Source organism: Capricornis sumatraensis, chromosome 15 (assembly GCF_032405125.1).
Source record: "Capricornis sumatraensis isolate serow.1 chromosome 15, serow.2, whole genome shotgun sequence".
In the NCBI taxonomy this organism is placed as follows: Eukaryota; Metazoa; Chordata; class Mammalia; order Artiodactyla; family Bovidae; genus Capricornis; species Capricornis sumatraensis.
The window spans coordinates 20,675,197-20,689,363 of NC_091083.1; the positions used below are offsets into that span (position 1 = coordinate 20,675,197).

The 14,167-nt window shown below is 36.4% G+C and overlaps 1 protein-coding gene across 2 annotated transcripts in view; it reads right to left on the minus strand.

The window, feature by feature from the left end:
- The window catches only part of LOC138091446 (ankyrin repeat domain-containing protein 26-like), a 71,123-nt gene that overhangs the window by 20,750 nt on the left and 36,206 nt on the right, over window positions 1-14,167 (minus strand). Inside the window, exons 17-24 of one of the 2 annotated variants that reach the window (XM_068987273.1) lie at window positions 12,299-12,453; window positions 10,243-10,410; window positions 8,429-8,462; window positions 7,993-8,128; window positions 6,105-6,318; window positions 5,231-5,414; window positions 4,501-4,638; window positions 1,372-2,332 (exon numbers count right to left, since the gene is read on the minus strand). In XM_068987273.1, coding sequence (XP_068843374.1) covers window positions 1,372-2,332; window positions 4,501-4,638; window positions 5,231-5,414; window positions 6,105-6,318; window positions 7,993-8,128; window positions 8,429-8,462; window positions 10,243-10,410; window positions 12,299-12,453 — 1,990 coding nt within the window. Of the gene's footprint in view, window positions 1-1,371; window positions 2,333-4,500; window positions 4,639-5,230; window positions 5,415-6,104; window positions 6,319-7,992; window positions 8,129-8,428; window positions 8,463-10,242; window positions 10,414-12,298; window positions 12,454-14,167 lie in introns of both variants that reach the window. The other variant, XM_068987272.1, reaches the window with a different exon arrangement.

The following is a 14,167-nucleotide window of genomic DNA, read 5'->3' on the forward strand; positions in this document are numbered from 1 at the left end:
AAAGGATGCAGCCCCACCTCACGTCCAGAAAGAAATGAGTGTGTAGGTGGGAAGGGTGATGGAAAATTCCACACTGTGGAAATATTTTCCTTTCCTTTTTTATTAGAAGCTTTGATTAACTCAGAGATCTTCACATATTCCAACCAGTGCTCAGATCTTTCCAACAGATTCCTACCTCAGCAGAAAAATGGGGCCATTCCCTTGTTGCTTATCTATTTTATATCTAGTAGTATGTCTATGTTAATCCCAAACTCCTAATTTATCTCTCCTCCCCATCTTCGCCCTTGGCTAACAGTAAGGACATACTGGAGAGCACAGGGAACTCTACTCAATATTCTGTAGTCACCTACCTGGGAAAAGGAACTGAAAAAGAATGGATATGTGTATAACTGAAGCAATTTCCTGTACATCTGAAACTAACACAAAATTGTAAATCAACCATATTCCAATATAAAAGAAAAACGCAACTTAAAAACTGAGGTTGCTCCCATAGCCTTCAAGAAGCCTCGATATCCTAGCCTCCACCTGCCTCCAGACCGCAGCCCCTACAAGCCTCTCCTTGACTCACTCTATTCCTGCTGCTCATGAGTCCTGCCATCTTTCATTTTTAGTGGACAAACTTGTATTCAAATGATACTAATTGATCCTTAAAATGAGAATTAGGAACAAATTGTTTGTAAAAGTGCTCTAAGTAAATAACATAAATAGCAGTGGGAAGATTAAATCAGGAATAGTTTGGCTAAAACTCACCACTCGAGTCCCAAATTATGATTCAATGACAAATAGATGCCTTTAAAGAGTTGAGAGGCCATAAGAATAAATGATTCAAGGCTGAAATTTTCCCAAATTAATTCAAATTGATATAAATAAAATTAAAGTTATACCAACAAATATGACAAAAAGGTATGACAAGCTACTGAAGCCAAAGTACAATATATAAAATATAGCATCTGGGAAACCTGGAATTCACTGTCAAGGTAATCCATGTAACTGAAACTTAATTTTGAAATATTCATTTTAGGTTTGAGCATCTCATTTACCTGCTTCATCATGATACTGAAATGTGGTGACATAAAGATTAAAATTATTATCCTAATAGTAAAAGAGTAAATTACTAACACTATCTATATTAATAATTTAGAACTTAATCTCTTAACATTTCGTTAAGTAATACGATGTCTCTACTCAAAGTAAAGCATCTCTTGGGTCTAATTTTTATTTGCTGGATACAAGGTGTGCTTTTAGGCTGGTTTAGAGATCATAGATTCACAGTCTATGTATTTTTTATATTCAACTAGATTCAACATTCAGCCAGATTCAAGAATCACTTTCAACTTTCTTTCAGGAAGTCTGAGAATTTCTTCTGGATACTCACTTCTCTTTCTCCTTTCTCATTTTCGTACTGATACATTCTCTCTTTTAAATGATTACATTCCTTGATTAACTCCTTGTTTCTTTCCTCCAGCATCAGACCTTGCTTCTCACTTTCAGAATGGAGTTTTCTCACGATCTGCTGAAACTGGTCTTGGATGCTAATGACCGTCTTCTCTTTACTGTCGGCTTTGTTCTGTGCATCATCCAGTTGCTGTCGGAGCAACATGTTTTCACTCTGGAGTTGAGATAATCTCTCCTCTAAGGATTCCTGCTTTCCAATATATTTATTCACTTTGCCTTGTTCGTTCTGATACATGTGTTCAATTTCCTGCTTTTGACACTCTGCTTGGCTTAGGTCTCTCTGGACACGTTCTAACATCAAAGTCTTTTCTCTGAGAGAATCTCTTGTGTGATGCAGCTTAATTTCTAGGTTATTGAACTTGCTTTCCGCTCTAGACAGTTGCTGGGAAAGCGTCTCGCTGTTCTCTCTTAGATTAGCCATATCAGACTTCATTTTGTCCTGCAAGTGTAACCACTCGTCTCTCGCTCTCTGGAAGGCAAGTTCCAGGTCTCTTTTTGATGTCTGACATTGATCATGATCGTGTGAGGCAGCAGCCAGTCTAGAACGGTAGGATTCCACTTCCGTTTCCAGTCTTTGTTTGCTTTCCTTTTCATTCTCCAGCTTAGAGTTTAGCATTGTATTCTCAGCTGTCAGAGCACTAAGCTGGCCTGTATAGTGGGATATAGTCTTTGTTAACGTTTCCTCATTCAGTTTTATTGCCTTTTGAAGATCATCATTCTTTCCTTTTACAATTTCAAGGTCCTCAAAATATTTCTTTTCCTTTTCCTGGTTCTGAATTTTCACTGCATCTATCTCCAGTCTTAGCACGGCAATTTCATCCTGCAGCATGTGGTTTTTGCACAACAGGTCTTTTGCTTCTTCACAACTAACAGAAACCTAAGTGAAACAAAGGAGATTTTTAGCTAGTACTCAATAAAGTGACATTGCATGATTTCCTCTGAAATGAAAGACTAACCTCTATGTTTATTCAATGAAAAGACTGCACCAAGTGTGTCTCCAACAGGAAAAAATAAGGTTCAATACAATCCTCAGACTTTATATAAGCAGAAATACCCCAAAGTTCAAAAATTTAATTGAAGACAACGAATTGGTGAAGGTAAAAAAGAAACCCCAAGAGACTTTTCAAGAAGCTCAGAACTGGAAAGGCTTTTCTTTGAATTACAACGAACTTGGGAAGAATTAAACAAAAGATGTATAGATCTGACTACACTTAAAAATTGCATATGATGTGGTATATTTATACAATGGAATACTACTATGCCATAAAAAAAGGATGAAATGCTATTTGTAGCAACAGGGATGTTGGACCTAGGCATTATCACACTAAGTGAAGTAAGTCAGACAAAGACAAGTATTATATCATACTGCTTACATGTGGAATATAAAAATGAACTTATTTACAAAACAGAAAGAGCTTCACAGACATAGAAAACAAACTTATGGTCACTATAAGTGAAAGGGAGGCATGGGAAGGGAGAAATTAGGATGTTGGAATTAACATATACACACTAGCATATATGAAATATATGAATTGATACTTTTGAACTGTAGTATTGGAGAAGATATATATATATATATATATATATACACACACACACATATACATATATAGCTGAATCACTGTGCTGAACACCTGAAACAACACAGTACTGTAAATCAACTATAATTCAACAAACACCACTACTTGCTAGCTTTAAAAACACTGCATCTGATACCTAACCTATACAGCTACCTCACAGTAAGAGCCGTAGCTCTCTATATATTCAAACAGACTAAATTTCATAAAAACACTTTTTTGAGACTATGCTATCTTTCTTACATTTTAACAGTCAATTAGAAGAATTATACCTATTGATAACTGTACTAAGCACTTCTACAAACATCAATTAACTCATTTGCTATAATTCTGGAAAGGAAGAAGTTAAAAATATAAATAAGCTGCAGGCTTTTCACCAGGTCTTCTGACTCTAGTAGTCCTCTTACATCAAACCACAGTTACTTCTCTAGTACAAACACACAAAGTGAGCCTCTTAATCACTCATGATACACACACTAATGCTAAATAAGGTAAAATGTAGAGAGCTCTTCTTAGAAAATCATGAGATTATTTGCTACAGCAATAACTTTCATTATCTCTTCCTAATGTTTAAAATAGTAAGATGCGGGAAATACAATGAAAGACACAATATCATCACTAATATATATTATGGCATATCTATCACTGTTTTCAAAAGTTCCTTGTACTGAAACAGGACACTCACAGAGCAGAGTGCTCATTTTCTCACAAGCAGAAGAATGACATCCAAAATGTGGTCTCTGAACTGCCTATAGTTTCCTCCTTACCATCAGGGAAGTGATAACTAACCTAGTGATCAATCGAGGAAGTGACATCATTACCAAAACCCAGAATATCTACTGTTAGTAGCAAAAGTTTGTTTTCTTTAGAGAGGGAGGGGGGACTTTTATAAGTTTGTTCTAAAGAAACACCTTTTTAAAGTGTTCAAAATGTTTTAACAATTGATGGCACAGTTTTTACAAATTGAAAACCTGTAAATGATGTGAAAAGGCCATTGATAGGGTATTGGTTAAAGAAATGACAGTGGAGCCAAGAACGGGCTCTGATTTAGACACTGAAGATGATGATGTGCATGGAGCGACCGACACGCTCACTCCAGAGTAGAGGGACTTGGTCGGGTAGCGCAGTCGATGGTGGACCACACACGGTCTTTCTTGCCTAAACCGCAATCAGGGTGCTGGCTCTTCTAAGATAGTCGCAAAAACTTTGAGATCAATTCCTATGCAAAATATTCAAGGCCTCTCCTTGGATGAGGCCATCGTATGTCACTACCTATCTGCAGCAGACAAACGGATTTGAATTACAAATATTACTTTATCCAACAGATGGAAAATGTTTCCCTCCTCAAAACATAGATATATAGGCTTTCAAAGTCCTCTACACTTTCTATGATATATAGTGTTGGTTTTTAAAATACATACTTACACAGAGACATACACACATATTTGAAAATGATTACAGAAAATACCTCAGAGTTCACTTCCTTATTAGCCATTTCTATCTCCTTTTGTTTGGCAAGGTGATTGGCCAGAATTCCATCCTGTAAGATTCTGGCACTCCGTTCTCGAGAAAGCTGCTTCTGAGTGTCATTTCGCTCTTCTGTAACCTGGAGAGACATTATATGAAGTTTTGGGCCCATATCATTTAAAAAAAAAGAAAAAGTTAAAAGCTTAGGAGAAGAATTTAAAATGAAAAAAAAAAAAACTGTTTAAGCACAAGGATCTTTATTCCCCCATGAATAACTCAGATCTTAATTTAAATGCTTGCTAAATTTATCACAGAGCAAAAACAGGCAGACATAGTATTGTGAAGGAAAATTTCTTTACAAAGCACTTAAGTAGTTTCTTCACAGTGTCAACGCAAGTTAGCCTGTATTTTGACATAAAAAAGCCAAAGTTAATACATGGATTGGAATTAAGAATACTACTTTGCCTATTGTGTCAAAAACACCAATCATTATGTTACTGATTAAGCTTGATTTATGTCCATTACCTCCACTCAGAAAACATACACAGAGCATCTATTAGAAGCCAAGAATGGCAAGAGATTAATAACTTAAGCTCTAAATGTCACAATTCATATTTAAGATAACAGTTTTGTTTTAAACCTAAAAATACATATTAAATTAAAGGGATACTATGAATAATATTGACAACATAGTGTCAGAAATTTGAAAATTTCACCGAAGATTGCTCTACCTGATCCAGATCATTTCTCACAGTCTTCAGTTCCATTTCCAGTGCTCTGAGAGTGAGTTCAAGTTGCTGTTTCATTTCAACTTCTTTACTGTATTGGTCTTCTTTTCTTCTTAACTGCTCCCTCATTTTTTCATACAACATATCAGCATTTCTTCTCTGCTCTTCTTCTTGCTTTAAGGTGAATCTGCAAAATTTATACAGCTCTTCTTAGAAAATCATGAGATTATTCACTGCTACAATAAGTTTCATTCCCTCTACATAATGTTTAAAATAGTAAAATGGGGGAAAATATAATGAAAAACACTTAATAATTCTCACAGTTTTCATGCAGAGGGTTAAGAGTAAAACTGCATACATTTTTTTTCTGTCTTGAGAAAAATGACTACTGTATACATCTGTGCGTGGGAATGTAAAGTAATGTGAACTTCTTTAAGAATAGTTTAGAAATATAGATCAAAGACCTTTTTTTTTAAGTTCTCATACTTTGACCAAATAATACGATATTATTAAAGGAAATATATTCAAAATAATTAGAAAGGTAGAAATGAATTTATAGAAAAAATGTTTCTTGTAGTATTAAATATAATACAGAAAAGTGAAAAAAAAAACCGAAAGTCAATTTGCTAAATAATTAATAAGGTTTCCATTATGGTGGACTTCTGTATGGTCATGAAAATGATGATTTGGAAAAATATACATTAAGTTATTAGAAGCATTCACTGTTAAGAACCTGCTATATTATTTCCATGAATTTCACACTCCACAACACTAGTAACACTTTCTCCTCTTTAAAATCCTAGAGGATAAGTTAGTCCTTATAACACGTCAGGAAACAATAGTTCAAATATTTCTTTAAAAGCGAGATGTACAGTACCTCAAGCTACCGAGCTCTCGTTCCCACTCCACTTTCTGATGCTCTAACTGTGATGTCACTTGTTTTGTTTCTGACAGCTCTTTCTGGAGCCCACGAACCTTACTTTCCATTTTCTTAATCTTTCCTCTAAGCAGTTCACAGTGGCTTTTTTTAAGTTCTACTAATCTTTCATACGAAAGAATTGTATCCCGGATTTTCAACAAGCTAACAGAATCTGCATGATGAAGAAAACAAAGATAAAAACCAAAAAAAATTTACGTGAGTAATTTTTGAGTATAAAGGACTGTGCCTTTCACGTTCACGCATCCACACACTGAACAAGTACTCAGTGTCTATAATGTGGAAGACTTTATTCTAAGCTCTGCAGATAAAACAGACTCCCCTGGCTCTTGTTTAGCTTGAAGTCTAGTAGAAGAGAAAGACAAATAAAATAATTGTGATCTCAGATAGATACTCTAAGAAAAGAGAGTTCTATGATCACAGAACTTGACATAGATTGGGCCCAGGAAAGATTTCCCTGCGGAAGAGATGTCACCCTGAGAAATGAAGGATGAGCAGGAAGGAGGAAGCAGAGCAGGAGGAACAGCCCTGTGGACAGTCTCCAGCTGCCTTGTGTTTCTAAACAAGACAGTGAACAGCGACCGATTTACCTTCCTGAGTCGACAAAATACATTAAACAATGAATTTCATGACAAAGAACTTCAGGGAGTGAAGGACAAGGATCCTGGAAACACACCAGGTTAGCCTAAGGAACGCCCCAGCTCACTGCCTGGAGAGAATTTCCAGGCCCTGACGCGGGGAGAAGGAACAGAAGCTGAGTCAGCCAGACTCCCTGACAGGAGGTGATGAAGCTGACAGTCTGGTGAGACCAAAGTGGGCAGAGATCACAGATCAGAATCGCAGAGAGGAGAGAGTGGGACAGAGAGAAAAAGGACCCTGCAGATCTGAGGAGGAGCCCCTCGGGTATTCAGCAGAGGAACGAAGAGCGCCCATCTGGGAGAAACCACCTGAGACCAGGGAGAAACCATCTGAAAAGACTGTTGGAACCTGTGACTGGTGCTCACTCAGTCCCAGGAATTCTATCTATTCTCATGGGCCAGGCTGGAAATACTTCTCCTTATAATAGAATGAACGGGGTAGTCAGCAAGGTCTTGCCTCCAAGGCAGGAAATAATCAGCCCTAGCCCCAGGGCCCCTCTGGATGCACCTAACAAATCATGAGAAGCAAGAGCACAGAAGGATCTCTGGAAAACTCTCAACATTTGGAAACTAAATCACACGGATCTAAATAACCCTTGGATCAAAGAGGTAATGAAAAGAAGAATTACAAAGTATTTTGAACTGAATGAAAATGAAAACGTAAGACCACCAGACATTTTAGGAAATTGACACGCTGATGCTCAAATTCATGTGGAAAGAAGGGTAAAAAATAAAACAAGACGAAGCTAGACAATTGTGACCTTTAACCATAAACCAAAGAGAGGCAACAGTTGGGCTTTAAGCAAAGGGGTAACATGATGAGATCTGAATTTTTAAAAATAGATACTAATAGTTGCTATGTGGACTGAGGTTCCGGGAGGTAGAATGGCAGGGAAAGAAGTCCTGAGATTATTTCAGTTATTCCAGGAGGAAAGTGATGCTAACCTGACCTTGGGTGAAGGCACAGGAAAGAAGAGTCAACAGAAGGTACAGTGAGTGAGAAGGATCATAGGCCTGTGGTGCAGAGTATACACTCACGTTCATGTTCTTTTAATACAGAACCTACTTCTGAGATGCACAGCACTGTAACATATCCCTGGCTCTAGAGCAGTACTAGACAAGGTGTACATATATCACTACCACACCATACACAAACAGGCACTGGATTTATATTTACACTGCAGTCCTACCTGTACACGCTGTGTCAAGTTGTTCGATTAGCAACATGGAATTCTTATAGTAAAGCAACTCGCCATCCTCGGAAGCTGTTTCAGATGACTGAGTTAAGTCATCAAGGTCATCCACAGAATTAATTTGTTCTTTGACCTACACATAAAATAATACTATTTCATAATGCCCTTAAAATATTTATAGAACATACTAATTATACAATGGTGATAAATATCTCTTCATTGAAGCAAAAACAGACACTTTTTAAAAGGACAGATTTTTTATCAAAAGGAAAACTTTAGTTATCCTATTTAGTTATAAATGTAGTGTTTCTAAATTAAGTTGTCAAAGTCTATGTCTCTACAACAAAGGAAGATTTTATATTTTGCTACTATTCCTTTTACAAAGTATTTTTTACTAGGAAAATATTTTTTATAGTTAACTTTTTGACTATACCTTGTTATTTTCATTAGATGTTTTCTTTGCAGGCCTAAAAAAACAAATGATTCTTTTCAGGCTAATATTAAATACTTAAAAATACAAATACCTAAACTTTGTTTTTTATATAAAATCTTTGCATTTGCATTGGTAAGCAATTTTTTTATAAAAGGATTAAAACAATAAAGAAGACTAACATTAAAGGACAAACAAAATACACTTATAAAAGTAATAAAGTATTTAATTTAGATCAAACAAAAGGAAAAACATAACATTACTTGCATTATGTGAAGGGAACCAGTATACCAGAATTTCTTGCAGTTGTTATTTTCAATAACAACTATGTTTTACAGCAAAAAAACCTATCTGGGAAGTATTCCTTAAGTCCTTATAAGAAAGAAACTCATTTTTAATAACCATGACATTAGCCTTCTGAGGACTTCCTATGCAACTGCTATGCATTATTACAAGCACTTTCTATGTCTTAACGGCATTTTAATCCTCACAAACCTTCTGGGAGATAGGTAATATATTAGGTCCTCTACATAGGAAGAAACGGAGCACAGAAAGGCTGAGTAAGTTGCCCAAGCCCACACAGCAGGTCACCAACGGACCCAGAGTTCAAACTCAGGAAATCTGGCTTCAACACTGCGGTTCAAAAATATGCCCAGAAAGTAATATTTAAGTAAGTCTCCTTAAGTAATATGATAGCAAATGAATCTATATTATTATTCCATGTCCAGTTATAGCTATAAATAATAATTTCTGAATCTTAACACATGTTTCTCAAAAAATAAAAAGACTTTAGAGGTAGGCAATATTGGAAATCTACTTTCACTAAACACTTGCTTTTATAAAGAAATTTATCAGTAGGCATTCATTCAACCATTCTGCTGTTTATTCATGAATCTGATATACACTTATTGAGCACACAATATGTGTTAATAACACTCTTACTATGAGAAGCATAGTTTTTCTAATTTAGAACTTTATAAACCAAAATTAATAATTTGGGAAAGATTGTTAGTAGTTTTTTTTCTGTTGAATATAAACAAAATTTTTTCCTTTTCCTTAGAATCTATAAAGAACTATGACATTGATATGATGTAATGTTTCAGAGTACCTTACAAAATCATAGCTACTCACGATGTTACTATCAACTAGAATCATCAAGGAATGATCAAATCCTATTCAGTATAGCCTAAGTGTTTGCAAGTTCATGATTATCTAATTTTTTAAAATCTATGTAGGATAGAATTAACTGAACTAATCATCCACACATGCAATTACATAGGAATATTACACTTCAGAACCAACAAACAAGCCCTTACCATAAAACTATATATATATAACAGAAGTATTATGTACAATTAGTATACTGTAATAGCTTAAAGATAATGTCATACAATCGATAAGCTTTCTAATATTGGAAATGCAAACAAGATTAAACTCAATAAACACGTCCCCTGCTGGCTCATTTCTAACAGCATACATACTCTAAAAGCTCCCATCTTAACATAAAATAAGAAACTCCTTTGAACTCCACATTCCTCTTCAGTTACCATCTAGTTGTCTATTGCCTGTCCCAGCAAATATTCCCTACAGGGCTGTTTACATGTATTCACTACAGCCCAGCTTTCAAGGAGACTATTTACTGAAACGATTTCTGGCCAAAGGCACTGGTCCTCACTTTAATCTTTCAGCAGTGTTTGTCCACTATAGTTGAGGAATCTCTTGTCTTGGCCTGTACACTATGTTATGCTGCTCCATTTCCAGAAGAAGTATTCAGTGCTTATCTCTTCCTCTAGAAATAAAGAATCTGTAGACATTACCTGTCATCATCCTGATCCACTTCACTTAAAACGCTGTCATCATTAACATGCAGCAGACCACCAGTCAGTGAATCGGTCTTTTCAAATACTGGTGCAATCACACATTCTTCTGGTGTCCATTTGCTAGTGTCCTTTTTCTTTACTTCTTTCCTATGCATGTCAGGATCGCTACTTTAAAAAAAATCCACAAAAAAGCCAATGTTTTCCAATAATTTAACTGATAAAGAATAGAAAAACAATTCTTGTAAAATTCCTATTCTTACCCATCTTAAATCATCGAATAATTCACAAAATAAGTTATTAAGTACCAACCATATGCAAGAAAACACAAATTCTTGCCTCAAAGACAGATATACAATTATGATATGATGTGATAAGTAAGAGTTGATATATGAAAGTTATCAGTGAAATAAGGAAGGCTTTATAGAAGAAGTGAAGAGAGAAGCTTACAAAGAAGAAAAACGGGAGAAAATCATTCTACTTGGAGATTAGAATACAGAGCACACAGGCATGTGGCATCTAGGCTGTTTCCTAGGAAACTGGAAGGAAAAGTACGAAACACAGGAAAGAAAGCAGGGAGGTGCATCTTTGAAAGACATTGGGAAGAATCTCAAGAGCTACACTGGAAACCTGGAGTCCACTGCCTAAACACAATGATTCTTACCCATGGGAGTCCTAATTAGATCTACACTATATTTTCTGCTTTGCTGTTAAATACAATAATGCTTAATTTAGGGATTTCCCTGATGGTCCAGTACTTAGGAGTCTGCTTGCCAATGAGGGGGCACTGGTTCGATCCCTGGTCCAGGAAGATCCCACATGCCATGGGGCAACTAAACCCGTGCTGCACAACTATTGCAGCCAGCACCCCAGAGCCCACGCTCAGCATCAAGAGCAGCCAGCACACTGAGAAGCCCGGGCACTGCGGCGGCAGAGACCCAGCGCAGTCAAAAAGAAAAAAAAAAAAACTCAAAAAAAAAGTAATGCTTAATGTGGGTGACTTTTTAAATGACATGAGGCACATACACCATGAAAGAAAAAATCAAGGAAATAATTGATGGGGCGGGGGTGGGGGGGGTGGCAAGGCAGTTTACTTTTAAACCACCCACATGATGGGGTGATTTCAGCATTATGGCTGAAAGACCAGTACCTCATCAGTTCCCCTGCCACCAACAACAATTTGGCTTCCATCCATGGACATACTCAAAGTGATATGAGAAAAAAAAAACCTGCCAACCAAGAATACTCTATCCAGAAAAGTTATGTTTCAGAAATGAAGCAGAAATAAAAACTTTCCCAGAAAAACCAGAGCTGAGGGAGTTCCTCACCACTAGACCTGTCTCATAAGAAATGCTGAAAGAGTCCTCAAACTGAAATGAAAAGATGTTAAGTAGTGACATAAAATATATTTAAATATACCACACACTGGTAAAGGCAAGTAGGCAGCAAATTCAGAATACTCTTAACACTGTAATATGGTGGTATGTTAAGAAATTAACTTTAGTATTATGTCTAAAGGACAAAAAAATAACTATATCCTTAGCAAAATGTAAAACGTGATAATCACAACCATTAGCTCAGTCCAGTTCCGTTCAGTTTAGACACTCAGTCGTATCCAACTCTTTGCGACTCCATGAACCGCAGCATGCCAGGCCTCCCTGTGCATCACCAACTCCCAGAGTTTACCCAAACTCATGTCCATTGAGTCAGTGATGCCATCCAACCACCTCCTCCTCTGTTGTCCCCTTCTCTTCCTGCCTTCAATCCTTCCCAGCATCACGGTCTTTTCCAATGAGTCAGCTCTTCGCATCAGGTGGCCAAAGTATTGGAGTTTCAGCTTCAACATCAGTCCTTCCAATGAACACCCAGGACTAATCTCCTTCAGGATGGACTTGTTGAATCTCCTTGCAGTCCAAGGGACTCTCAAGAGTCTTCTCCAGCACCACAGTTCAAAAGCATCAATTATTCAGCACTCAGCTTTCTTTATAGTCCAACTCTCACATCCAAACTTATTTCACAGAAAAATAACAAATGGCCTCCTGTTAAATAGGCTTACCTATCAGAACCTTCATTCCCCATAGCAGCAAACTCCTGACTGCTGTTTCCTCCACTCTTTCTCTGCTGACTCAATCCACTCTCATCAGCAGCATCACAGACACCATCTGATAATTCCACTTCACTACTTTTGTGCTTCTTCTTTTCTTCTTCAACCTTTAATGAAAGTTTGACACTAAGAAATTCTGTTACTTAATTATAAACATCTTTTTGGGGGGTTGTTTTCATTAATTTTATTGTTTGGCCTGATTTTAAGTGATAAAAAAATCTTTTTGTGCTTACTTTATCACTAACAAGTCACTGAAATATTTGTAAATCCTACTTCTTGTTTGATGAAAAGAAACAAAATTCCCAAAATTTCAAAAAAGGCTTTCTTAAGATGATGCAATTATTCATCCCCAGTCTTCACCATCTAACTGGCAGAGACAGAGAAATAAAAAGACAAAACACACAAAATCTGTCCTCTTCAGTGTTTACCACCTGGATTTTCCATTAAACAGCCAGATTTAGAGGATGTGACACGTTAGTGCCTCAAAAACACTAAAGCTATTCTTTCCCCACTGACTTTTACATTTCTTTGTTCATTTGGGTCCAGGATATAACAAAAAAGTGATGGTATTCACTAAAATATATGAACCAAAGTTTACCAAAACACAAGCAGCAGAGTGAAACTGATGAGTTATTACTGTGGAATTCTGGAATATAAATAATGCTTCCCAATCCCACATTCAATAACCATCAAACTTTATAGCTAGAGCGTATAGAAATAATTATCTATTTTAGCCCCATTATTTACCAGAAATAGGAGTAAAACCAAGAAAGGTTAAATGATTTTTTTTGTCTTTTTCTTTTCTTCAAATTATTTTTTAATCGAATGAAATTGCTTTACAGAATTTTGTTGTTTTCTGTCAAACCTCAACATAAATCAGCCAAAGTTATACATATATTCCCTGCCTGTTGAACCTGCCTCCCATTTCCCCCTCCATCCCACCCCTTTAGGTTGATACAGAGCCCCCGTTTGAGCTTCCTGAGCCATACTGCAAATTCCCATTGGCTATCTTTTTACATATGGTAATGTAAGTTTCCATGTTACTCGTTCCATACATCTCACCCTCTCTTCCCCTTGCCCCAAGTCCATAAGTCTATTCTCTCTCTCTGATTCTCCACTGCTGCCTTGTAAATAAATTCTCCAGTACAATTTTCCTAGATTCCATATATATGTGTTAGAATATGATATTTATCTTTCTCTTTCTGACTTACTTCACTCTGTATAATAGGTTCTAGGTTCATTCACCTCATTAGAATCGACTCAAGTACATACCCTTTTATGGCTGAGTAATATTCCATTGTGTATATGAACCACAACTTCTTTATCCATTCATCTATCGATGGACATCTAGGTTGCTTCCATGTTCTAACTATAGTAACAGTGCTGTAATGAATGATGGGATACATGTGTCTTTTTCAATTTTGGTTTCCTCAGGGTATATGCCTAGGAGTGGGATTGCTGGGTCATATGGTAGTTTTATTCCTAGTTTTTTAAGGAATCTCCATACAGTCTTCCATAGTGACTGGATCAATTTACATTCCCACCAACAGTGCAAGAGCATTCCCTTTTCTCCACACCCTCTTCAGCATTTATTGCTTGTAGACTTTGATGATGGCCATTCTGACTTGTGTGAGGTTACATCTTATTGTAGTTTTGATTTGTATTTCTCTAATAATGAGTGATGTTGAACATCTTTTCATGTGTTTGTTAGCCATCTGTATGTGGTCTTTGGAGAAAAGTCTATTTAGGTCTTTTTCCTACTTTTTGATTGGATTGTTTTTTCTGGTATTGAGTTGTATGAGCTGCTTGTATATTTTGGAA